A 21,212-nucleotide genomic window follows, 5' to 3' on the forward strand; every position below is an offset into this window, starting at 1 on the left:
CACAGCAGCACCCAAATGCTTTGGCAACAATCAGGAAGTTTCCTTTTGGCCTCCCAGCTCCTTCTGACACTAACTTTCCAACAGCTCCAGTTGTTGACTCTGCATTTATTCTACCTAATGGGACCAGGATTTCTTCTGTGCTGATTGACGGGACCCATGCAGGGGCTTATCTTTGCTGGATTGTGAGGAGTAGAATGGCAGCTTTGTTCACCCCCATGCAGGAAGTTTCTGCACGTTCCATTTGTTCAAAACAAGCCTTGGCTGCCCTGCATTTACCATCAAAACTCCTGCTAAGCTGGAGGAAAGCACATCTCATGCTCAGGAGCTTTAAGGATACTGCACAACAAATATCCATGCAGACCCCTCGGCAGCAGTGAGCAGCTGTAGTCAGGAAGGATTTTATATAACCTCATTTGTGTGTCACGTTGCAGATTTTAGTTTTCTTGATAGGCAGAAAACAAAAGGTCAGATCTTACAGGGAATGCACGGGGCCCATCTAAGCACCTTGCTGTTTACATGGGAGATTTCAGTCACTGCAGTTACTGGGCTGGATGTTCAGTGAATGCAAACTCACTGCAGCTCTGTTAGATGTTAATCATCTGAGCACTGTCTACTGAGCAGTGCTTACTTACAAAGCAAAGCAAAAGATTTCCTGCAATTAAGTGTAGGTAAACTTAGGCTAAATAGAATTGTAGTTGTTGTTTTCTTGTGCATACGTAGGTGTCATGTAGCTGATAGGAGCATTTTCATTAGGACTACTACTTTGCAGTGATCCTGGCAGCAGCCAGCATACCTACTTACAAGGAAAGCCATGTTACAGGAGCTCCTATAACACAATTATGCACTAAACCTTACATCTCTTTAGTTTTGCTTTGTTTATAAAGCCTGCAGAACTCATCATTTCAGAAGCAAGACCCTCTTCCTGCACAGAGCCTCACTCATGTTCCTCTATGATGATCCCAAATAAAGCCTGCGATGGTTCGGAGCGTTGTCACATCCCCATTTACTGTGGTAGGAAGTTTTGACCCCATTTTTCTACCGGTGGGAAACACCTCTCCATGCTCCAGTGCTCGGTGTGTCAGGAACAATGATGTTCCAGGCATAGTCACTATTTCCCTGGTGGCTTGGATAAATGAGCCTGTCACAACAACACAACCACCTCGAGTATTTGTTTTCATTTGTTGCTTGGAATTCCCATTCCACATCTTTGCTGCCTCATGCTCAGTTTTGGGAGCAGCTGCCAAGGTTTTTCAGAGCTCTGTTTGCATTCGTCCCTCTCAGGGCCCTCATGGTTCATGGGGAGACTCTAACCCTGAACAGCTCTCCCACTGCTCCTGTTCCTAAATGCATCTTGTACAAGCAAGGAAAGCTTGCTCCTTTGAAGTCCTTGTTTCATGCCCAACCTCCAAGGACCTTCCCGCTGGAGGCTTTGCCTTTATGTGTCTTTCCTCATCAATATTTAAAAGCTGTCATTTCCAGTGCAGCACAAATAAGATCCCATTCTGGCTTACAAGCAGCTACATAAATCCTTACCTGCAGAGTTATATAAACGCAGTCCTAATTAATTGGTGCTCTTGCCTTGCATGAATAATAAATCTAGATAGTGTAAATACACACAGTAGTTGCAGGCTTGGAGAAATGTGGGAAGTGTGCACTTAGGGTGGGAGGGAGAGGGCAGAAAACTGGGAGAAAAAGAGGCGTATAAAGAGAGCTCTTTGAATCCTTCATTTCAGTTTTGAGCTGCATCTTGCAGATTTCAGTTCCTCTTTCAAACAGGATCTCCCTATCTTCCTTGTGCTGGTGGGCACAGAGTGGGGAAGGCACTGTTGTGAACCAGGAGAGGAAGAGAGGTGCGTTGCTGGGGGGGGGGGCTTCTCTCACCCCTCCATGGGGCCAGATCCCTCCTGGTTATTTGCCAGTTGCAGAAGCAGGGCCCTGAGAACAAGTGCACAAGGAGTCTGTGCTGCTGCATCTCTGCAGGGAGAGCATTGGGCAGGATATTGCTTGTAGAGAGCCCTGGTTATAGTATGGCCTGACCAAAGGGATGTAGAAGTAGGAAGAAGCAGATTTGAACTCTGTAACCCAGGCCTTAATAAAGGTGCAACGGGGTGCAGAAGTCTCTTAATTGTCTCAATTAGCAGCTGGCCTAGCTCCAAAAGAAAGCTGCACCTGGGGGGCTCAGTTCCCAGCTCCTGCATTTTGCTAGGCTTGAAGTGCAAGAGAAGGCTGGTAGTTTGGTTTGTGCCTTTTGGGAGAGGCCTGAAATGGACCTGTCTCACTGGGCATTGGTGTGTGCATTTGGCTGGAAGGGTAGCAGTGTGCAGCTCCCTCCTGGGAACAGCATTTTCTGTTCTCCCTTGGAGGGATTGGGCTTTGTGTGCCTGCTGGATGGGAAATAAAGACCAATCCAGTGATTTTTATCTGAGAAATAGCTGTGGCATTCAGTCCCCTGCCTCCTGCCAGCCAAGCCCAACCTACACAACCATTATGTGTTTTATTCAACAGTATGCTATTTTAACAAAAAAAAATACCATCAACCCACATTTAAAATGCCCTCTCCCCCCCCAAGCCAAGCCAGTATGATGCACTATGTTTGGGAGCTGAGGTTAGCTCTGAGTGCATGGGAGTGGCAACCTCCCCAGCTCTCATCCGAGGAGGTCAAGCAGGAGCTGGCAAAGCTGGGAAATCTCATGTGTCACTGCTACATCCCATTTTGAATAGAGAGCTCAAAGAATCAAAGCAGACATATGTTAGCACTGCTCTCAACGAGGACATGCGTACGCACAGAGTAACACATGCATCCCGTGGGCAGTGTGACAACGTGCGTGGAGTGGGACACTCCAGAGTCTGGAGCTGGCAGGTTATTTCAGGTTGTGTGCAATTTTCTTTCCCTGCAGCGAATTAAACAGCACTGATGAGCACGGGCATGGATGGCACTAATGCTGTTGCAGCTCTGATGTTAAGCTGGAGGCAGTCATCAGATTCCAGGATCCCTGTGGGTGTTTCCTGTGGATGGAAAGGTGTATCACAGGCAATGGCTCCTTCATATTTTATAGTGGGGGTGTATTTTTGTTGTATCTGTTTGTAGATACCTGTATATCTATGGAGATATGTATCTAGATAGTTCTGTAGGTAAATGTCTGTGTATCTATAGGTAATAGATAGCAAATCTATGTATGAATACAGTGCAGGCTTACTGCTCATCAGCAATTTGAAGTATATGCATTTTCACCTCCAGAGAGCTCAGCCAGCTCCTTGTGCAGAGCCTCTGTAGCCAGCTGCCTGTTCTCCATCCATGTGATGTAGCTGTCATGCAGCATTTAAATCGCTCCAGTACCTTCCTTAGCACTGCATTCTGCCAACACACAGCAGCAAGAATGTCTGGGTAGAAAAAAAAAGTAGTAAAAGGGAGAAACAAGGCCCTGGTCTGTGCTTCTGTGGGTTACCTCCCCACCAGCACTGCATGTGTGTCTCTGCTTCCAGAGGAGGAGCTGCACGGCTGCAGTCCCTGGCAGCTGCTGGTTGCATTTGAGTGCCCTCTGCTGATGAGCTGGCTGTGGCCATGCAGAGCTGCCTGCTGCCTTGGTGGCTGGAGCATTCCTGGAGATCCCAAACCCCTGAGCAGGGCAGTTTGGATGTCCCTAAGCTGCAGCTTTGAAGGGATGCTTTGAAGGGGATTAAAATCATGAGTCACACTTTTGGTACCTCTGAAGTGAGGAGAAGTCCATCATCCTCATGCAGTTCACATCAGAAGCATGGGAGAAGGCGGTAGATTGTCATCACCCTGAGATGCTGCACACTGCTGTTGGCTGGGACAGAACAGAGCTAAACAAGAGGGACTATGGGTCAGGAGGTGGGCAGGGGCAGGGTAAGCCCCTGTTGCACTTGTTTTGTGATTGCAAAATGATTCATCCTGTTGCTAGCTAATTATTTTCAGTATGGGCATGTGATGAGCGTGTGCTTCCCCTCCTTGCAAGTAGCATTGTGGCCAGACTGGAGCAGCATGTCCTTACAGAGCCGTATTGATTGCAAGGGAAGAGGCTGTAAATGTGTGAGTCCTTGTCATAAAAAGCAATTTGATCTTCAGCAGCTTGGTCAAGAGCCTTCTTTTCCTTAGCAGATAACATGACTGGCAATTAAGAATCAAGAAAAGAGAAAAACCCTTGGATTTTGGATCTTCTGTGTATTAGGTTTTGGTCTCAGCAAGCATAAGGGGACGTGTTGCCTTCTCAGCATCCCCCCAAACCTCGGGGGTGGCTCTGTGGGGCTGTGAGATGAAGGGACACCCATGTTGATTGCTGACCTGTGCTCTTTGCCCCTGCAGCAACAACGGCGAGAGAAGGAGCTGCGCAAGCAGCAGGAGCGGGAGCAGCGGAGGCACTATGAGGAGCAGATGAGGAGGGAGGAGGAGCGGCGGCGTGCCGAGCACGAGCAGGTAATGTGGGCCTTCACCCTCAGTGTGAGCCTCTCGCCATAATGAGATAAAAGGCCCATCGTCTCTCGAGCACTCCTGTTTCTTCCCCACTTTCACCACTGGAGAGGAAATGGTTTAATTGATAGCACTGTACGTGTCGCTTCCCGCTGTCCTAATTGATTTCTGTGTGGATCCACTTGTCTGCCTGCAGGTTGGAGATTCTCAGGGAAGGGTTTTCCCACCCTCCTGTCCCCGGGGTGGGGTTCTGCATCGCCCATGGTGAAAGTTGTCATTTCTCAGCAGTTTTAGCTCATTGCCCTCAGAAGTCCCTGGGGTTTTTGGGCAGGGCTGAGGGTACCCAGTCCGGTCAATCAGTGCTATCATTTGGGTGGGATGGATTTGGGTGCCCACCTCATTGCTCTTCCTCTTGCAAAACACTGCCTCTTTCACCTTCTCTCTCTTTTTCCTTCGATCCTTGCTGCCATGCCTCCAGGAGTACATCAGGCGACAGTTAGAGGAGGAGCAGAGACAGTTAGAGATCCTGCAGCAGCAGTTGTTGCAGGAGCAAGCACTTCTTCTGGTAAATGGGACACCCCGTCCCTGCTTGATGCTTCCTGCCCGCATGCACCCACACCCCCTTGCATGCCTCCCACCATGCTGAGGCATGGACCAGCAAGCTGTGAAGGGCATACAGCCACCCCGCCAGCCCCACACCAGCAAGCTCACCGTATCCCCACGTGCCTTCGGCCTCCCTTGGAGCAGCAAACCTGGATTCAGCATGGCCCTATTTGCTTCCCCATCACATTTTTATGGCTATTAGCAGCATGCTGGAGTATGATGGAGCTGTAACATAACTGGGCTGGGCAAACCCACACTGTGATGTGGATTTTAATGTTTTGTGTGAATGCTCCTGTTTTAATTCCCTCACAGGAACACCGTATAGTCCCTTTCATGACATTTTCTTTTTTTCTGTTGTTTAATTATTTTTTTTGAACAATTCTTTTGAAATGCTATTAGCTGTTATACTCTCACTGTGTATACTTTTAATCTATATGGATTGCTATTTGTCCCCCTGTTGAATTTACTTAGGGAAAAGCAAAACCCTCACACAAGCCTGTGCTTTTTAAAAAGGCCTTTTCAAAAGTTGTTAATGATTTAGTCATTAAACCTCACGGAGCTGTAGGGATTCGGGAAGATCGTACTGTTGGCTCTGCTGTGCTGCCATTGACACCAACAATAAATTAGTCCTACAAAGTGCTCCACAGACTCAGCTTTGGCTGGGGTTTTTAAGAACTAATGGTGTTTGGCACCTCGTTGCATTGATCCTTTGTTCTTCTCATCCAGAAAAATCTGGGCAAAATCAATGGTAATTTATAAGCCCTCTGAGCAAGTTATTTTATCTAATTGGCTTCTGTTTGGGACTGGCAAAGGGATGTCCATGCTGACCTCATGTTTCTGACGCAGATTGGAAGCCTCCCCTGGCAGATTGGCACGAATGTGCCTCTGCAGACCAACTTCCCATGTGCCTCGGGGCACTCATAGCTGTAGGATGTCAAAGGCTGCGATCCCTGAGGTGCCTCCCACCTTCTCTGGGGAGCACAGCAGCCACCAAGGGACTTGGGTGGGCCAGGAGCGGTGCCTGACCCTGCTGGAGGAGGCTGCCCAGGTCCCTGGTCAGGCTGCTGTGTGGACAGAATTGAACAGGCTTTGTGTAGGTGTTGGAGCCATCAGCAGGTTGTGCAGGGTTTTTCTGGTGATGCAGCACTACCTCTGTCTGTTCCCATGTAGAAAATGGACGCAGAGAGATCCACTAAGTGCCAAGTCCAGTGCGGGGTTTAAAACTCTGGATTTGTTGGCTGTGTCCTCTGAACTGTCTCCCCTTGGGATGCTTTACAGCCCCCAGAGTCTTCAGATCTAAAAGGCTTTGCAAGAAAATGGCTTTTCAGATGCTTGGCCCCAGCTTTCTACCCAAAAGATAAACCTGCACTTTGCTGTCCTGCATCTACATGCTCACTGGGCACCATGCATCCATGTCACTGTGCTTTCTTCTGAGTAGGAATATAAGCGCAAGCAGCTGGAGGAGCAGCGGCAAGCAGAGCGGCTGCAGAGGCAGCTCCAGCAGGAGCGGGACTACCTGGTGTCCCTGCAGCAGCAGCAGCAGCAGCAGCGGCAGGACCAGAGACCAGCAGAGAAGAAACCACTCTATCATTACAAAGAAGGGATAAATGCCAGTGAGAAACCAGCGTGGGCCAAGGAGGTAGGCACGGTACATGGGGACACAATAGTAAGGAGCCTGGGCCACTTTTATAGCTTCTATGTTTGCCTGAGAAGGGGCAGCTGCTGCAGAGTGCTAAGAGGTGGTTGTGGGTGCACTCAGTGCTAATTCAGCTTCCCATAACCAAACAGAGAAAAGACAGCTTTTTCTCCCATGCTGAGGGCTTTATCTCTGGGGATTGCTCTTCTTTTGTGATTTTCAGGAGTGGAAGCCACATTGCTGATTTTCTCCCCATCAAAAAGACAGAATTGTTATAACCATTGTGAGATCTTGAATATTAATTATTGCCTGACTGAATCGTCTTGAAAAGATGAAGACATGCATTGTCTGCAGTGCGGTGTCAGAATCACACGCGAACATTTTTCTTTCTCCTTAATCTCTTTGTGGTGGCTCCATTAAGGCTGGTGCCCACTCTTGTTTTTCATTTTTCTATAATTCTTTGGGTTTAGTTGGTTTAATTTTGTAACTCTCCTCCTCCACAAAAAGGTCGTTTAATAATTCACCCATTCTTCCTACTGAGCGGGACCGCTGCTGTGCTGCCAAATGTCTGGCACCCTTTGGTCTTGGCGGAGTTAATGGGGTTTTGAAAACCCTTTTCTCCTCTTCATGCTCCCTTTGGTTTCTTCTTCATTCCCTTCTGATTCAGCATTCAGAGTCTTTTGATGGCAACCAAACATATTTTCACAGAATTGCAGGATTATTCTGCAGCCTTTCATGTGTTAGAAGGGGTTTGGTAGGTGGTCAAGACATTCCTGCCTGAGGCCAGATGTGCCATACAGCACAGCACCCATCTGCCTCTGGCAGGAGAGTCTTCCACCTGGGTGGCACTTCTGCAGCTTTCTGCAAAGCAGGGGCTTTTGTTCATCTACAGTAGTGTTAAGAGTAAGTAGTAGGCAGGAAAAAGGGAATAAACTCTGCCTTTCTTTGCCTAGTTTTAAATAAATCATGTAGAACATTATTGAAGTGAACCTCTGGCTCTGTCACCGAAACTATTACAAAGATTTATAAAGAGGAATCCTTTTCTAGGATGAAGGAGAAAAGTGTTGGGTTTGGCTTTCAATTTCAAACACCGAGGCCTATTTCTTTTATTCTGTGGGAGAGTTGTCCTCTTTTGATGTCATCACTTGAAGTGGGGCATTGGGAACTGCAATGCAAATAGGAGCGGTAGAAAGTGGCTTCACACCCTTTGCAGAAATCATAGGAAAGACAAGATTTCCCGTCGTGCTGGAACATCTCCAATTAGCTGTCCATACCATTTGTTCTTTGCCTGTGTCATTCTGTCCAGTTTCACTGAGATGCTCAAAGCAATGATTGTGCCATCTTTGTTCTCTTGGGAGCTGTAGTTTGATGTACTGCCTTGATGCAGCATCTTTGGGAACTTCCTAAAACTGCTCCTCTGTCCTTTTTATCTACTTCACAGGCTCCCAATTTTAGCACTATTTAGTTACTTTGCTGTTTGTATTGAAGTACCATCCTTACTGGCTATACTCAAGTCCAACTTGTGCTGATACCAGCATATCACAGTGGCTGCTGTAGTTGAGCAGTTCTAGTACCCAATCCACACATGCTAATGTAGTGGAAATATTTAATTTCCTATTGGAACAGGGACAAGACAAGTCTGGATACAGACAATCTCATCTGTATACCGACACAGCAAACCACCACCTCAAGGCAGACTTCTACAACGTCATTTCTCTCTGCTTGTGTTTCTGACCACCCTGAGCAGTATGAATCCAAGTGGTCACAGAGGCAGTGATGGCAGCTGTGGCACAACTTACTAGAGGCTTTGCAGCAGGTGGGATGTCACCCTTTAAATGGTCAGCAGGTGTTCTTCATGTCAGGTTGTCTGGATGGGAGAGGCTGAAGAAGGAGTCTGCAAGCTGTTCCTTCTGTCAGTTCTCAGTGTTTGATCTCTGGAGGCTCCCAGGAGCTTGTTGGGGTATTCACTGATGATCTTGATCCTATATCTCCCTTGTTTTTATGATCTTTCTTCTCAAGTCCAAGCAGTGGCCTGGCCCCACAGTGTTCTCTCACCACACAGAGTCTTTAGGGGCCCAGCACAAGCCAGGCTGTTCTCTGCAGCAAGGCAGCAAGCCTGAGCTCTTCCATCAGTCCCTGTGGCTTTTGTTCTTTTCATGCTTTGAAGCTGCATGTTAAAACAGCAGCTTCCACTGGGACCTGTGCAAGAGCTACTAGGGATGTTTCCTATTGGAGGAGAATGTTGAGTTATACAGGAGGTAGCTGAAACTGGAGCGATGATGAATTCCTACAGAGCTCAGCACTGCAGAATGATGCTTTTTTCCCCCTCTGCTTAATGGTGAAGTTGATAAAGCTCTGTACAGCACAACTGGAGAGTCCCAAGAGCTTCATCTGCTGAGCTGGTGAAATAAAGTGCTGTCAAGGAGGCTTGGCAATGGGAAAACCAAGTGCCTTTCTCCTTCCCAGTACACAGTCACCTCCATTTCATTACTCTTCTGCCTTCTCCCCCACACAAGCTTTGAAGTCCTCCATAATCAGCCACACATTATGGCTTGGCATTGTGCTGGAGAGCTCCTGCAAGCAGCCAGAGGACATACCAATGGCACTGCCTTCAGCTGATGTTGTTTGTGCCAAGATTGGCTGATACGCAGACTGCTGGACTGAGCCTTCAGCCCAGCGTTCATGCTGCTGCTCCCTTGTTCAGAGGAAGTCCTCCTTCCCACTCTACTCTGCTGCCTGTTCTTGTGTCTGCTCTCATGGGCATCACTGAGCAGAGCTGTGCACAGCCTCTGACCGTAGGTGGGGCATTGCCTGGGGGAGGCTGTGATGTTCTCTTGGGACACAGCCATGGCCCAGCTGGTCACAGAGAGCTAGAAAAGAAAGAATCTATAACACCTTTTACTTGAATTTTACTCTTTCTTTTGCTTGGCATTTGAAAAAGGAGAAGATTCATTTTATCAATATAATTCTCCTTTTTGGTTCATGAATATTTGCTTAGTGAAGAGCTGTGGTTCTTTCCGAGTTAACTTGTTCCATGGATCGCTTTTCAGTGTGACGTTGTTACTAGGATAATTAAGACACGCTAAGGTTATTTAACACATTAATGCCATGTAAATGAAACTATACATCGGATCTCTGGTGGAGGAATCAAGAATTCTGCATAGCGTACAGTGTATGAATATCAATGCATTCAGCCTAATTGTGGCATTACCCAGGTTGCACACTTATCTGAGCTACCTGAAGACATTATGTTTCCATCAAGATTAGCTGAGAGAGCTGGGCTTTGTTTTTATTTCTGTATCAGTAATGGAGTGTTCTTTTCCTTCCGTACATGACAAGGTGCCAGACTCAGTAAATTCAGATCAAAGCCAGCCATTTTCTGGCTGCCATGTTTATTCTTTTATTCAGATCAAACAAAAGCTTTCCTTGGGTGGCTCATAGTAGTGAAGGAGAAGGGTCCCCTGGCTCACAGGTACATTTAAGAAGCAAGAGCTTCTCAGAAGTCATCTTCTCGAAATACATATTTGAGGCGTGCTGCGTCATCCTGGAGCATTAATTTTCCATTTCACGCTCAGAAATGAATTATGCACATGAAATACAAATAGTCATTTTGGAGTCTTTGAAACACACTTTTTGCACAGTCTGCTGGGTATCAGGAGTCCCCTAGTCATACAATACCCAGATATATCTAAAGACTAAAGAGTTTCCTGTAGATTTGCATACCTTGACTTTCAGTTAAAAATGGCTCTTTCTGGGTCTTCCTTACCTTTGTAGAAGCTGGAGGTTCCTTTCAGGTTTCTTGATGGTATTTGATTGCCTGCACCAGCAGCCTGTGGGAGCTGAGCTGTGTTCAGCTTCGGGTCAATGTAGCAGGACCACAGGGACCTCTGTCTGTGTCCATATTAAAACCCAGTACCCTGAACAACCATTTCTTCAAATAAAAAATGAGATTTTCATATAAACCAAGAAATTCATCAAATAACCAGTCAGTTTCACCCCCTCCTCCTGCAGGTGGAGGAGCGCTCCCGACTCAACCGTCAGAGCTCGCCGGCGATGCCACACAAGGTGGCCAACAGGATTTCAGACCCCAACCTGCCTCCTCGCTCAGAGTCCTTTAGTATTAGCAGCGTGCAGCCGGCGCGGACCCCACCCCTGCTCAGACCCGTGGACCCACAGGTAATGGTGCTTCCCCTAACTGGTGTCCATACAGCACCCAGGATGCCGGGGGTGCCGATAAGGTAAAAGGAAAAGTAGTGTTAAAGTAGCATCTTGCTCTGTTATGTCTTAGCCTGAAGCATATTTGTGAGGTAGAGCAAGCAGCATCTGCATTCATGAGTTGATCTTTGTCACCTTCATGCGTTAGAAACATCACGCTGGTTAATACCTTCCTTTGAAGCATCAGGTCCTGGTTACTGCCAGAAACAAGCTGGAGGACTGAGAGGAACTGCTGGTCTGGTCCAGTGCAGCAGTCTCTCTCTTCCTCTTTAAATCTGTTTTATTAAAGGACTGAAACCACAGTGCTTGGTACAATAACCCAGGGCACTTTGATGCTGGGCATCATCAGAAGGAGGTTTTACTTTCTTTCTCACTTCAATTTGGGGGTTTTGTTTGTTTTTTCCATTGAGTTAACATCAGTCACAAACACATCTGGAGAAGGCATAGATCAATCACCATTACCATTACAGAAGAGGAGAACTGTGCTTTTAAGTTACCCTAGTTGCAAGGTTTGTTACTAGGCTTCTGGAGCAAGTTGGTGGAGCATCAGCGCTGGGTTGGCCACTGGAAGTGCTCCTATGGGTGTGCAGACTTGAACAGGCATTTCATGGAGAACAGAGACTTTCTTCCACGTTCAGTTGGGCTTTCCATGGGAAAATGTGGAAATAAAGGGCCATCCACATGGAGTATGTACCCCCATAGGTCAGCAATACAGCAGTGATTTCAAACAAAACGCATGCTGGAAAGCCCTTAAGTGGAAAGCTCTTTCTTCTCCAGTGCATATGCATTCTGTATGCATCATAGACATTGGGAAGTGGGTAAAACTCCGCTTTGCAGACTTCTCAGTGATGTCTCTGATTAACCAAACATTTCCTGATTTCAAGTCTGGAAATATTTTTCACTGATTCTTCTCATGATCAATATTGTCAACAGCTATAAAGGCTTTTGCTTGACAATGAAGCACCAATGAAAAAGCTGCTTGAAACTCAGAGATCCATGTAAATACGTTTGTCTGCACACATGCATGCATATCCATGCATAAATAAATGTATGTAGAATTGCCATGCTTCCCCCGAAATACCAATTACAGATCTGCTGTAGCAAGGAAAAGGTCATGGTAGATATCGCAGGGTTCTGAGAAGAAGCTCATAAACTCAAATGCTGTGAGTGTTTCTGATTTTCCAAACCAGATGTCAGCGTTCCTTTCATTCACTCATAAGCCTTAGATCTGTAGACCTGATCTAAGGGATGGGATTTGTAGCCTTATAGAAACTCATGCCTCAAGATTCATTTTTAAGCCATCTATGCCTCGGAATTCCTGAAGCTTTTTTGTTTTTTTAACTTATTTTTTTGTAATTATTATTTACTGTCGTTTCTCTTAATTATTATTCTTAACAAGGAAATTCCATGCCAAACATCATCAGCACAACCCTAGAGTTACCAGATGTAGGAGCTTGACATAGAGCGTATGGTGGGCACAGCCCAAGGCGTGCATGGCATGTGTGTGAGCTGCCCAGGGCACCCTGCCTGCGCTCCTTCAGTGCTGCTGTGAGTTAATGCTGCGTCCCAGTGCCTGTGCAGAGCTGAGACGTGGCTCTGACTGCAGCATTTCCCCATCTCCAAGTGCTGAGCATGATTTTTAACAGTTCTTGCATTGAAGTGATGTAAGTCAGAAGTTCCTGAAACCAAGGCAGTGCTGATCTCAAACCAAGAGGGCTTTTTTAGTGCATCCAATGTGCTAATTGATTTTTTTTTTTTTTTCCTAAAAATCACGTTTTTGATTTTTCTCTTTTTGATCCGCTTTTTTTTTTTTTCCTTCCCATTTTGTACTGATAGTTGTGTTTTGACTTGGTGCTTAGATTCCACATCTGGTCACTGTGAAATCCCAAGGAAGCTCCTTGTCTGGGTCTCAGTCACTGCATGAACAGCCTGCAAAGGGGATGGCTGGGTTTCAGGAGGCTCTGACGGTGACCTCTCACCGCACTGAGATGCCAAGGCAGAACTCGGACCCCACCTCAGAAAACCCTCCTCTGCCCCCTCGCATTGAAAAGTTTGACCGAAGTTCTTGGTTACGGCAGGAGGAAGACATTCCACCAAAGGTAACACTACTGCTCCTCGCTTTCAGCACATCAAAGAGGCCATCCCAGAGCTGGTCCCTGCAGGACTGGGCTGACACTGGTCCTCTTTGTCAGTCAGTGGAGCTGTGCTGTGGTGCTGTGCTCAGCACCTCTGGCCAGGCTCACTGCTGTGGCTCCGCAGCAGGGGATTGACCTGCAGATTTTGCATGAGCTGCAGAGACATTGGGAGCTGCTTACGGGTGCACACGCAGCACTGCAAAATAGCATTGCCCTCCAGCAAAGAAGGTTCTTGAGCCCGGACTGAGCCCAAAACAAATCAATTTCTCCTTGCCCTAGGAAAAAAAAACAACGACCTTCTGTTTAAATAGAATTACAGGATCATAAAATTCATCATGCGCAATAAGATGGGTCCTTTTGGTCCAGTATCGTGCCTCCTGTTGCAATCAATAGTTGATGGAAGACTTGTAGAGGCTCCAGCAGCTCTATACCTTCATTGACATTATGGCAGTATCTGGCAGTACCTCTTTAATTAAGAGTCTTCTGGCTCAGGTTTTCAATTGCATTGTTTATACACCTTCATTTTGAATGAATTACAACTTGGCAGTTAGAATTCCCCTTATAGTTAATCAGCTCTTAGCCTGGAGGATTTTTTGAGAGGAAAAAATGATTACAAATTGATCAGTGACAGTGGGGCAGATAGCATTTGTCTGTGATCAAGAGGCAGTTAGTCTGTATATTAACAAGCAAGTGGATTCCAGCAAAAGACCAGATACCAGGGAAGCCTCTGTGCAAGGGGTTTATGGCGGTGTGTTGCATGGTGTTAATACCATTCCTGTTTTGTGTACCAGCAAGAGATCTCTTCTGATGGCAGTAATGCACTGCTGAGGGGGGATGTGAAAAGGGGTTGGTTTTGGACACCACACGGTGTATCTCCCTTCAGATGAGGAAGGTGGGACTGTGGAAAGGTCCCCACGCTGAGTGGTGTTTCACACTTGGGGCAGTCATACTCACAAGGAGTCTGGCTTCACATTGTACTGACTGAAACCACTTTGGTGTGTTCTCACTGGGAACAAAAGGATTGCCACGTGAGATGGAGCCAGCAGCCTCTGTGCTCCAGGGTCTTGTTTCTCTCAGTGTTTGTGACTGGATGCTTCAGAGGAAGGTAATGGAAGCTGCAGGGCCCTGACTGCCAAGTAACCTGTCCAGAGCAGAGGTGGTTTTCTAACAGGATGTGTTGTAGCTGGCTGTGCTGCAGCATACAGAGCTCTCTCTCCTTAAGTCTTTGTAGCTTGTCTAACATAACTGTGTGTCTGTTCTCCAAAAAAATCCTAATTCGTTTTGCTGAGCACTTGGCCTTCCCCTTACCTGGTGAGTATCGCCGTGCCTCTCCTTGCTGGCCCCCAGCACCTGGGTGACTCCATATGGTGTCACAGTGATGTCCAAGCTCCCAGGTGTGGGGATTGGTGTCCTAGTCCACATGTCTGGGGTTAGGAGCTGTACCAAGCATAGGCTATGGTTGGGGTTTCCAGAGGCTGTGTTTGCCATGAGCTGTTGTGCCTTTCTCAGTGGGAAATCAGATACAGATCTGGTCTTATGGAAATGCTGGAGGCCAGTCTCTCAGATGTGTGAGCAGCAGCCTGCCCTGGCCTTGCTTGATGATGAATGTCTCCCTTCTTTCCCAGGTGCCTCAACGAACCACTTCCATATCCCCAGCGCTGGCGAGGAAGAACTCCCCAGGCAATGGCAGTGCCCTAGGACCCAGGCTGGGCTCCCAGCCCATCCGGGCAAGGTATGGTCAGCACCGTGTGACAGCCAGTGGTGATTCTGTGCCAGTTCCTCCTGCAATTACCTGACTAAGGGCCCAAACAGGTCCCCCTGGGCTGGTAGGGTACCTGCATCACTGCTGGGCTTCAACCTTCCTTTGGGCAGCTAGCAGAAAACAAGAGTTCTGCAGTGTTCTTGTTGTAGCTGTGATGAGCTAGGTTTGCATCAGTGTTCTGTGTTAAAAGCTGTGTGTGTAAGAGTCCCATGGGTTTTTCTCCCTTTGAGCTGACCGTAAGATGGTCCTAGGCACTGTAGGGTTTGTAGCTGGATGCTCTGTCTGTTGCTTTGAAGTCTAACTGGAATTTGACCACACTCTTGAGTGGAAGCAGATTTGGGCTGTCCAGGCATCACTTCTTGCCTACAAAGGAGCCCATGTAGTTGTAAGCCAGTGGGGAGATCACAATAATACTTACCATACATTTCCTACTCATCAGCTTTTGACAAATAATGACTGAGGAATGTGACCAAGGAACAGGCACTAATACTTCTGTTGAGAGCTGGTTCTTCTGGCATAGGTCAAAGAATAAATTCCTTTTGTCTTTCTGGGAGTAAGATCTTTTCCCACCTCCCGTGCCCATGACATTGAAAGTCACTGAAAAGGACAGAGGAGACTCTGAAGCTCCTTCGCCACTTGCTCTTACCATCACCACATTTAGCTCATGTACATTGTGGAGTACATTCTGGAGGGTCGCTCTCCCAGCAATGAGGAAGGGTAGGGAAATCCACAGCAGAGCCATCCCCAAACATGTTTTATGAGCAGGGAAGTTAACAGGCTCTTCTCAGGATGATGAAACCTAGCTTAGTTATGCAAGAATTTGGTTTTAATTTGCAGGGCATTGTGGGCAGATCTGTAAACCTTGAAAAGGAAAAGTGTGTTGTATGTAGCCTTGCGTGATGGAGCTCAGAGCCTGCATTGTGCATCAGCAATTCTGCCAGCAGCAGCCTCAAGTAGCTTGCAGGGGCAGCAGAAGGAAAAAGCTTTTTTGTTGTTCTGTTTTTAAATTAAAAAACATTCATGTCATAGATATTCATGTTTATTGCTCAAGGCTGAAGCATTTTGTTTTCTTGAGAATGTTGTTCTTTTAATAAGCCGCAGCCTGAAGAACAGCTTAAAATCTGGTGCTATGTTGGATTGATTAGTCCTATTATGTGATGGCATTGAAAGGAAAAATAAGTTTGAGACTGCAGAAGTCAATCTGAAGGTCACCTCATGTTGCCACAGTGCCCTCATCCCAGTGCTGGTGGGTACAGGTAATACATTGATTGCCAGAGTTTGCAAGTCCATCTCGTGAGTTAATTGAGCTGAGGATAAGCCAGCTGTACAGCATGAGCTGGAAGACATCAGTTTGATGAAAACTGAAAGTGATTAGGATGCTGCCCTGTCCATTAAACTGAGTGTTCAGTGAAATGATTTCACATTTCATTTCTCTCACGGTAAAGTACCATTTCTCTAATTTTCCTTTCTAAACACCTCTTCTGTTTGCTCTTAATTCCTTAATTACTTCCCTACGTAAATGCTGTAAAAATATGCTTTCTGTTCTTTGTTATCCTGTTGCAACAGCTGGGGGGTATTTCCAGGCACAGAGGGATATGCTCTTGCTCTGTGTACTTCATTACATGCCTGTGTCAATACAAAATGACAGATAGGTAATGATTTTATATTCTGTTCATGCTAAGCAGTGTCCAAAGGAGCCAGCAACTCAGTCCATCCATTTTGCACAGTGCTGGTCATTCTCTGGAAGCTCTGAGTGATGCAGTGTGCACTTATTCTGCTGTCTCTCAAGCTGCCATGGATTTCATTAGGGCTTACAGGATCAGTAGTTGCACAAGAGAAGACTTCAGCTCTGTGTTTTCCAGCAGAAAAACTATCTTCTGACCATGCAACTGCCTGGCAGCTGGGGAAGGCCCCAAAGACTCTGTGGCCTCCCTAATGCAGCCATGTTTGTGCCCCTGCAGTAATCCAGACCTGAGGAGGACGGAGCCCATCATTGAGAGCCCTCTGCAGAGGACCAGCAGCGGCAGCTCCTCCAGCTCCAGCACACCCAGCTCCCAGCCCAGCTCCCAGGGTGGCTCCCAGCCGGGCTCCCAGGCTGGCTCCAGTGAGCGCAACAGAGTCAGAGGTGAGGTGGCTTTTTCTGTCAGATGCCCCTTAAAAAAATCAAAGGATTCATCATTTCCGATGTACTTCTTTGACTAACTTGTAAACGGAGATGCCAGCACTGCCTTCTGCCTGGACGCTGCTTAAGGCACTGCTGCTTGCTGATGGCAGCACGCTGCTGCCTTGCTCTACCAAAGTACTGCATTGATGAGTAATTTGTGTAAAAGGAGACAACGTTTGAGCTGTAGGGAGAAAAAAAAAAGGGTTCTGGTTTTCTCTCTTCATTGACTCAAGTTCACATCATGCCAGTTTCTTGGGAGTGCAGATCCACACTGCATGGGTACATCTTTCTTTGGTTTTGATTTTCATCTTTGTGCAAAGCATAAACTGGGAGCAGAGGAATAAATCAGCCTGGAAGCTGCTTTCTCTAAAATGCTTAAAGAAGGGAACTGTGTTTACACTGCGTTTATGTTTCTAGTTGAATTGTTTCCTATCATCACGGAGCCATTCTTAAAGATCTTCTGCTCTCCCATTTAATCTCACTAGGAGTTGCCACAGCACAGACAGCCCGTTTATCTACATTTTTGTCACAGCTCTGGAATATAAATCCACAGAACTGAGGCACATTAAAACAAATGTTGCATCCATGCTTTGAATTTTTTATGACCTGACTGTAAGATGACATGTCTTTTGTTCAAATAATCACTTCTCTAGGTAGTCGGTAAAAGTAATTTATCACCAATGGTCCTTTTCTGTTTGTTTTAGTTTTTGCTAATGAGGAATCCTGTAACAAATAATATCCTAGCAGTGTCAGGTGCTGCAGAGCTTTTAATTTATCACAAGCCTTGCGTTTTTTCAGAGTGAATTTGTTTCTTTGGTAGCAAAAAGAAAGGCATCAATGCTGAGACTAGGCAATGTGTGGAGCCTGAGCTGAGATCTAATTCGTTTGCTGGATGGAAGGAGACTTATTACAGCAACAGCCAGACAGAGAGGAGCAGGGGGATTTTTCGAGACAAAAAAAAAGCGAGACAGGGAGACTTCATTAGCTGAGTAGAAAGTGCCTGTTGGCAGGAAATCCAGGCTTGAGGTGTTCTTCTCTAGCTTTACTGTGGTTTTCCTGCTTGTAACAGGAGAAGCTGCGGTGTCTGTGTGCAAGCAGGATGATGAAGCTCCGCTGTGCCCACCATTGCACACAGCTGGGAGCAGCATGGGCTGCAGGCACTTTGCATCCCTGTCAGAGTTTTAGTTTCCTTCTCTCTTTACTTCCCTTTTGCCCAGGAAACGTCAAACCCGAAGGGTCACCCGTGCTCTCCCATGAGCCCCCTAAGATCAAGCAGGAAGACAACCGAGATGTGACGCGACCAAGCCGACCTGCTGTGAGTCTTAACTTATTCCCTGCAGGAATGTTGCCAGTCGGATTGGCCAGGTGTCCGGCCGGTGCAGTAGTGCAGCTGTGGGGACCCCAAAAAAGAGGCTAATACCACTGCTTCTCCAGCTGAGAGACTCGAAAGCGGCGGTATGGCAAGAGCCTGTGGGAGATTGGAATGCTTTAAGAGAGTGCATGAGTTTGATCAGGAACCCAAGTCTAGGGGAAAGCACTTAAGCCTGTGTTTTCAAAGTAAGCAGATGCTTAAGCGCTTTGCTAGATTGGGCCCAGTGTCTGCCTCTGGCACATTGTTGTGTTCCGTACTGCATGGTGCCCTGCAGCGGCCCGGAGGGATGCTCCTGCTTGGGAAGGCTGAGTGAGCAGCCCCGACAGCCTTCACAGCTCAAAAACCAGCTGGGTACTGCTTTCGATACACTCCTGTGTCATTACTGCTAGCAAAGGCCCAGCAAAATCTCATCCGAAGTGTTTCTTTTTAGTTTCATGGTGTTGACATGTATTTTAAAACTTCAGAGTCAGCCTAATAACAAAATGAATTTCTCTGTTCTATGCTTCTCTTTTATAATATGTATTAATGTTTTGTTGATGTTGTTCTTTCTTTACACTCCGCAGCGTTGAGCTAACAATTCTAATTTTATTTCTAACCTGCTTGCCCTTCCTCTGGCTTTTTCCTGTCCCGATCTGTTTCCTCTGATGCTGATTAATCTTCCCTTACTCACAGAGCTATAAGAAAGCTATAGATGAGGTTAGTGATATCTTTTCTCAGCGGGTCATGCCAATGCGAGGTTGCCTAGCTAGCACTTAATATCAAACCGGGTTTTCTTGGTGCTGCCATTCAAAAAGGTGATAATGTCGTGTGTTGGGTCAGGTTGGATTTGTTGGTGGGCACGGTGAGCCTGCCTGTGGGGAGGGGATGGAGCTGTCAGTGTGTCCTGCCTGCCCACGGGCTGTGCAGAACCCACTGGTAGATGGTGTGAGTGGAGGCCAGTTGTGCGTGAACCTTCATGCTCTCAGCAACTCCTGCTGCCATTGTTCTGCATTTTTAAAGAGACCAAGAACAGAGTTTTCTCGTGTCAGTGGAGAGGATATGGACAAACTGAGCCACACATCAGATTCTGCTCCCAGCTACAGCCCGCCAGAGCCCGCTGAGTTCAGTGGGCAGATTGAGCTATATTTGAAATGCAATTTGGGCCTAATTCAAGCGAAGACACTTGGCAAGTAGAGGAAAACTTATATAGAGCAGTGAATCTGGTGAATAATTCACTGTTACAAACCAGACCATCAGCTGCATCAAGGGAGTGGGGGAGCTGTTGTGGTTTGTACTGGCTGGGAGTCTCACCCTGCAGTGTAGGTGGGACACAGACATCACCAGCCCATGTGAAGTGTTTTGGGAGCTTTCTTTATTTTTCCTACATGGAGGTTTTCTTCTGAGTGTTTAGAAATAACAGAAGGTGGAGGGAAGGAAAGAGGGAAGGAAAGACAAGTGTTTGGAGCGTGAGACAGTGATGCCCCATTAAAAGCGCAGGTCATTACTAGCAGCTCCATTGTACAAAGCAAGGGCCAGATCTTGTTCTGTGCTGAGCATCACTGGCAAAGTGGTTTGATTGTGCTCTACCCTGTGTGGATGGCAGGTCAGCTTCCAAACTGATAGAAAAGTGATACAAAAGGAGGAGGGGAGTGTGCTGGTTAGTTAGCTTGTTCTTCTGGATAAAAAATGAGCAGTGCTTCATGTTTAATGAGGTGCTTTCTTGAGAAAAAAGCACGTCACTCAGCTTGAGGAAGGCAGCATGTATGCTAAATTCAAGTTAAATAAGCCGTATGATTTTGGAAACCAGTCTGACTTGATTCCAGCAAATATTAAATCTAAATACATCTTTGCAATTAAAAGTAATTAAAGGGCGCTGATACTACTGACTTAACATAATATGCCACCTTCAATAATAACATTTCAAACAGCTGTAGAGCTACAGAACACTTTCTTTCTATTTGTCAGATGGTTCTTGGTCCAAGAGCAACTCAGAGAAGCCATTTAATCCTACAAAGTGCTCATTATCTAGAGAACATGATAACATCAAAGAATTAACCATCCCAAGGCAAAGCTTGAACTGGGAACTGTGAGTTATCTGATGGTATTGTCTGGGAGTATAGTTGCTATTAGATCTTCCAAATTAGTTATTAAAAACTAATTAAGCTAATTTTAAAAATATTTGGCTCTCTTCTAATGATGACCAGAGTATGAGCAGTGGAAGGTGCAAAGAAGTGGTTTTCATGATCCATCCATGTGATAGGGCAGGGCTTAGTGCTACTCCCATAATGCAGCAGATCTGATTGAAATTTTAAGAGGCTCTTATGCGCTCTTCTCTTAAAGTTCTTTCCAAAATGGAAAAAGCTTTAATCCAGAGCAAAGGAAAGTGCTCAACAAAGGGCATAGTTTGTGTTCTAAACAGAGAGCATTGTTAAGCTGTTGAAATTTTCACTGAAACAATCATGTCGTAGAAGCTGCTACAGCATTAATTAAAGTAATTAGTTGTCATGACTGCAGATTTGACTGTATTTGAATCCCAAACATGTTGGCATCAAAAATTAACTCTTTAAATACCCTTTAATCATGATGAAGAGCCTTTCCTTAAAGTTACAGAGACCGTTTGGGTTTGGAGGACTGAATTTCTCAGCAGTTACTTGTAGGTAAAATGAGGCATTTTAGTAGTATGTTTGCACATAAGATGTCCATTCCTCCTCGCTTTTCTTCTCTTGCCACGTGGAAAACACTTCCGTGCTGGAGAGAGAGGGCAAGCCAAGCTTGGTGCTGCCAGCACAGCCAACACAGCAGCAGAGATGTTCTCACACATGGCCAGAACCCACTCAGGGTTTGCAGGCTCCATGGGTGCACAGAGCAGGGCACAACTGGGAGCAGAATGCAGGGGTGCGGCCCGCTGTCCCACCAC

At 46.4% G+C, this 21,212-nt stretch overlaps 1 protein-coding gene across 13 annotated transcripts in view; it reads left to right on the plus strand.

The window, feature by feature from the left end:
* TNIK (TRAF2 and NCK interacting kinase) overlaps positions 1-21,212 on the plus strand; it is a 122,886-nt gene that overhangs the window by 84,517 nt on the left and 17,157 nt on the right. For 2 of the 13 annotated variants that reach the window (XM_085513294.1, XM_085513298.1), the window contains exons 13-21: positions 4,325-4,435; positions 4,908-4,994; positions 6,471-6,671; positions 10,680-10,844; positions 12,743-12,982; positions 14,644-14,750; positions 16,742-16,905; positions 18,162-18,259; positions 18,989-19,012. In XM_085513294.1, the coding sequence (XP_085369420.1) occupies positions 4,325-4,435; positions 4,908-4,994; positions 6,471-6,671; positions 10,680-10,844; positions 12,743-12,982; positions 14,644-14,750; positions 16,742-16,905; positions 18,162-18,259; positions 18,989-19,012 (1,197 nt within the window). The remainder of the gene's footprint in view (positions 1-4,324; positions 4,436-4,907; positions 4,995-6,470; positions 6,672-10,679; positions 10,845-12,742; positions 12,983-14,643; positions 14,751-16,741; positions 16,906-18,161; positions 18,260-18,988; positions 19,013-21,212) is intronic. The other 11 variants (XM_085513295.1, XM_085513299.1, XM_085513301.1 and 8 more) reach the window with 7 other exon arrangements.

Source organism: Coturnix japonica, chromosome 12, assembly GCF_054131305.1.
Source record: "Coturnix japonica strain WE chromosome 12, WE-NBRP24, whole genome shotgun sequence".
NCBI lineage: Eukaryota > Metazoa > Chordata > Aves > Galliformes > Phasianidae > Coturnix > Coturnix japonica.